Consider the following 5,560-nt stretch of genomic DNA (forward strand, 5'->3'; position numbering starts at 1 on the left):
TTTCATACATTATTACTCAAAAGGATGCTATTTTTGTTGTTGTAGATCCCTGGATGTTCAATCGTGAAATTTAAGTACGATGCGGTATTAGCTCAGTAATGTATGTTGTGTAAATTCATCCGTAGAAACGCTATTGGCTGCTCGTTTCAGACGGTTGCACTGACCAATTAAAAAACGTGAAGACAGTCCGTTCATCATCATCATAAATCGGTAGGCGATCGGTGTTGTAGTGTGTGTATATGAAGCATGAATTTACAAAATGAATCGCATTCCATAGTTATTTCAGCTAAAACGGATACTATACACTGGGCAGCTATGTCTGGAGTAAATACCACGCAGGAGAGCTCCTCTGAACTTTGTAGCGATGCCATACTTGGCTTAGAAGTATGGGGTATTGTACGCACATCTTTGATAGTGCTTCTAAGTTTCGCAACATGTATAACAAATTGTGTTGTTCTTGTAGTTCTTCGTCTAAATGATGGACTTCATTCTGTTTCTAGCACATTTACTTCGGGAGTTGCTATTGCGGATTTATTTATTGGATTATTTATAATCCCGCCAAATATACTGGACACATCTTACCCACATTTTTGGAATAATTCGCAACCAATTTATTACTTATGGGTAACGTTGGATTATTTTCTTTCAATTACAAGCATTCTAAGTATGATTTTGTTAAATTTAGACCGATTTTGGTCCATTACTTATCCGATCAAATATATTCGCTTACGCACAAAACGGCATGCTATAATGATGATAGCGATTATTTGGGGAATTGTTTTTGTTATTGTCGCACCATTTGCAGCCACCTGGAAATATGTGTATGCAGGTGGTGGTGAAACCATGACCGCGCGCTCAGATTTTGTAAGGTATGGTGCAGCTTCTTGGTATTTCGCAACTGGTTCAGTTTTTGTGTTTATCATACCATTGTGCATAACTTGTGGAATGTATTTTCATATTATCAAAGCTATTCAAAAACGGTCAACAATGGCGATAGGCCGAATGAGCGCTGGTAGCATGGCCTCTAAAAACTCGAAAAAGGATAGTGATAATGCGTATAGTTTAGTAAGTCAGAGTGACCTATGGCATTTACAGTCATTGTATGACGATACTGTCAATAGCCCTTCACATTCATCTACTCCGTGGAATTGCCGCTACGCAGGTAACACCCGTACTGTTCGATGTTATGCTAGCATTGACGAAGAGGCAGAAAGTGACGGGAACGTCAAACAACCAACGCCAAGTTCATTCGAAAAAGAAAATGACGAGTTGTCGTCACTTTTCGAAGGTTTAACCAGAAATCATAAACTTGAAGCCAATGTAGGTAGTTCTTCTACCTCTGGTATCTCTAAAGAGCCGTCTGGATGTGTAGAGGCTGCCACAATGGAAGTGACGGATATTGAAACTTCTGTTACGCAGGTGAAACATGAAATGGTAAACGCAAGCAATCTTAATCAAACAGAAAGCAGTCGCCAACGATGTGAAACTGGCGGATCAATCGGTATCGTATTTAATACGATCGAAAGTGATAAAGAACAAAAGATAAAAATCAACAATTCTCCAATAAAAAACGGTGATGTACAGAGTAATCATACTGAAACACAAAAACGTGCAAGTCAGAGATATCTAACACGTCAGGGCCTAAGTGACAGCTGCCTACCGCGTAATGGTCATACGACACGGCGAATGCGTGGCAAATTATCAGTGCCACAGGCAAATGACGGTCACCCATTACAAATTAAGACGACGAGCGCAGGACTACGATCAAGTGCCTCAAGCCCTCATAGACTTTGCCAGCTACCCAGTACAACGTCACTGCCGAACTATGCCTCACTGAATGGCCATGCCATTTGTATAGGAAATAAACGACGAGATATTAAGCGTAATGGAGAATATTCCGGAAGTAACCCTTCTTTCCGTGGTTCAACAGGTTCGGTTCGTGCACGATTACGTCATTCATTGACAGGACTCAGTGGTCGTGGAAGTAAAGTCCTTTTGATTTTAAAACGAGCTCAGAAAGCGGCAAAGCAGCTAGGTGTAATCCTAACGTGTTTTTTAATATGCTGGATGCCATACTTTGCGCAAGTTATAGTATACGCAATCTGCCCGAACTGCACCAAGCCTAAACTGATGACAGTTGCTGTTTATATGGGTTACGCACATTCCCTCTGTAACCCCATTCTTTATATAACGTTTAATTTACGTTTTCGGAAGGCTTTTCAAAAGTTAATTTGCCCTTGTTTTACACCCCGAAAATGGTATCGCAAACACGCATTACGTCATGGCTCACGTGAACATCAGTTAAGTCGTTTGTATTCTGAAGCTCAACTATAAGGCGCCTTCAAAGCATACAATAGATATTCATATTTTAATATTATGATAAATAGTATACAGTTATAGTGTCTTTCGTTCGATTTTGTGTGTTTTATATTAACATGCTTTTAATTTTGCCCTTGGCGTTATCTCAAGTGATATTGAGCGAAAATGTCTAACGGAGGATTAGAAAGGACTTTAAAAGAATAACAATCTACTCGTAGAAAACGAAATTTGGCTCGTATGTATAAAGCTACACTGACCTATTCAGCACTCATGTCGGCAATGCACAAATTAACTAGGCATTATGATGCGCTCATCGGTACACTATAATACCAACTTTATCATACATAAATAGTACAATGTATGTGAAAAGGAGCCAAAAACTATAGACCTATGACGGGTAATGTGTACCTATATTTTGTGCTGTTCAAACCTTTACATTTGCGATTGGATCCATAATATTTGTCCAATTCTGGAATAATGTTTTATATGTGTTTATAATATAAAGTACCGTATTATTGCTTTATAAAATGTGTGCATAGACTGATTAAATTATTACACGGTGGTATGCAGCAAAAATTGAAATTATACCATTTTGAGGATGATAATTTAATAGGCTTACTACATCGTACCTCCTCGGATGTTTAAAATGCTGGTGAACCTAATAAAATGTGAGTATTGATAATAAGTGTTCAAAATTGTACAAGCGTCACAGCCATTGTGCATCCAGAAAAAAACGTAAGGCTTAATACGTGTGACGTATGTTCGAAGACAAATGTCACGTTTCAATTTGTTCCATTGTGACGTGGTAAGCAATTACAGAAAAGACATTGTCAAGATCATAATTAAATTAATTTATTACATTTATACATCTTTTTCATGTATGCTTGTAATTATGAACAATTTTTCACAATATTTCAGAGAACCAAATTGACATATTATTGAAACATGTTTTTAGGTTTATATACAGTCAAGTCTATATATTTGAATGATTATAATTGATATTGTAACTAATATTAGTTTAATATCTATGCAATATAGAAACTTTAGATTGAGATGACAAATAGGCCTTGAGTAAGTTTGTTTTATTGGTGATTTTGATTCAGTAGGTAATGCTGACAAATATATCTAAAAGGGGACGCGAGTTTTAACCCAGAAGTCGCCTCATTTGTATAATATGTATATTGGCTATTTTTGTTTAAAGATAATAAAAATAAATAAATAAATTGCTCATAATATGTAGGAAATTTTTTTCTAAACATTGATTTATGATAAATTAAGTGCATAGACCAATGTTTCGAAGGTGAGAGAATATCACATGACCGAATGCATAAATTAAATTAAAGTGGCAGACGTTACAATATTTTGATCGTATAAATTCGATGCATTCAGGTACAATATGAGGTGATTGAATATATTTTAAATTATATTTACATGGTTAATTATATGCAGATGTAAACGTGCATCATAATAAAAAAAAATCGCTAAGGAAGTGATAACCTATCAAAGTCTGATCTTCATTTTTCATTTTAACCCTGAAAACATTAAACTCAATAAATGCTATGTATTTGAATATTTAACCTTTTTATTTTTTACAGCTAATTGTCCAAATAAGGTGAATACCTGGTTGAAACTCGCGTCCCATTTTGGATATGTCATTCAGCATCAGCAATAAAACAAACTTTTGCAACTTGTTTGACTGGATAGTGTAATTCTGCTCAACCCGTGTCCGTGTTCTTACACATAACTTTTGGAGCTTCAGTTGATTTTGTTAGAGTGTATAGTTGCTTACAATCGAGGAAATGGAAATTGCTACTTGTTATAATTAAGTGTCATGCAGGCTTCCTAAATTCGATATTAAACTTTAAACATCATTATTTGTAATGTATTTACCAAAAAGCATAGCCGATTCTCCTAGTAAAATATGAGAATTCCATCGATGGAACGGACATAAAGCCTAAAATGTCGAAATACTGAATCCTAAATGACAATGGCGAGTATTTCTTCGTGTATTTACTTCATGGTATTATTTTATTTTAATGTTTATTTACTAATCGTACATTACCGTATACTACTGTATATTTTGAATAATTATACTATGTCTCAACATTGGTGTAGAAAACTCAAATATATCTGATATCTGAGTTTTCTAGACACCCCTCAACGTGTGATCAATCAAATTTCACTGTAAACTGAAGATTTTAACGTTCAAATAGGCCACTTAGGTTCTGTTGGTGGTTGGGTATTTTACTATTAGAAATGTGAAAAAGTACTTTTAAATCAATAAAACGATTCTACCACAATCTGGAAAATGATCAAAACATGAATTTAATTAGTTTTTTCACAATTATTGGTCATGAGTTATACCTAAAAACATACCAAATGATGAATAAAATAATTTTCTTTTCTTTGCATTTTGTAGTCACATTTTAAATATTTCATTTCAAAAATTAAAATTTTCAAATCCACTAAAAATTACACGGGTTATTAAAATTTTTGTTTAAATGTTAAAAAAAAGGCCATACATGGCTGGCAGTTGCGTGTTCAAATTTGAGATAGTGTTTACCGACCAACCGACCGACCGACATGGTGAGCAATGAGTCGCGTTGCAGGCCACTGAAAACAAACACTTAAAGTTGACTAATTATAATGATTTTCACTCCAATAATAAAGTTGTTGATAAACGAGGTAATTTAACTATTAATAACGTTATAATTATATCTGTGTTAAATTTGTTGGTATTATTTTTGATAACATTTATTATGGATTCTTAATCATGTTTGTGAAAATGATATGGTATTCTTTTTCAATGAAGAAATTTCCCCGTTGGAAATTGGGAATTCGTATCAATTTTTCTTAACGAAAAAAAGATGTTTTTTTAATTACAGATTTCTAGACATGTAAAACTGAGTTATATGTTCTTACATTTGATATAAGATCTATATCACGAAAGAACGCCTCATTCAATGTCTGAATGCTTTTCACCTATTACTCATCCTTGTACTACAAGGCTAAATAAAAATGTTAATTTTGCTTTACCCAAAATCGTATTAATTTAGGTTTACTGGTACAAAATCCTGGAATGATCTTCTATTTGAAACATTTCTTGTAGGAAAAGTTTTGTTATAAAAGTCTTTTTTTATTTAAACATGTATACAATTACAAACAATTATATATTTATTATGTGCTATATTTTTATTTATTTTTTGGTTTATGTTTTAATACTGGTGCATCCAAACAATTT

At 34.0% G+C, this 5,560-nt stretch overlaps 1 protein-coding gene across 1 annotated transcript; it reads left to right on the plus strand.

Moving 5' to 3' along the window:
• The first annotated feature begins 225 nt into the window (after positions 1 to 225).
• On the plus strand, positions 226 to 4,730 carry LOC144855762 (uncharacterized). Its single transcript, XM_078713686.1, has 2 exons — positions 226 to 2,987; positions 3,915 to 4,730. The coding sequence occupies exon 1, from the start codon at positions 247 to 249 to the stop codon at positions 2,332 to 2,334; it is 2,088 nt and encodes a 695-aa protein (XP_078569812.1). The 5' UTR covers positions 226 to 246; the 3' UTR covers positions 2,335 to 2,987; positions 3,915 to 4,730.
• The last annotated feature ends 830 nt before the right edge of the window (positions 4,731 to 5,560 follow it).

The sequence above is a fragment of the Antedon bifida genome, chromosome 11 (genome assembly GCF_963402885.1).
Source record: "Antedon bifida chromosome 11, ecAntBifi1.1, whole genome shotgun sequence".
NCBI classification, from domain to species: domain Eukaryota; kingdom Metazoa; phylum Echinodermata; class Crinoidea; order Comatulida; family Antedonidae; genus Antedon; species Antedon bifida.

What these genes read in the sequence shown, in the direction of transcription:
- LOC144855762 (XM_078713686.1), top strand. Translation starts at nt 247, where the DNA reads ATGAATTTACAAAATGAATCGCATTCCATAGTTATTTCAGCTAAAACG.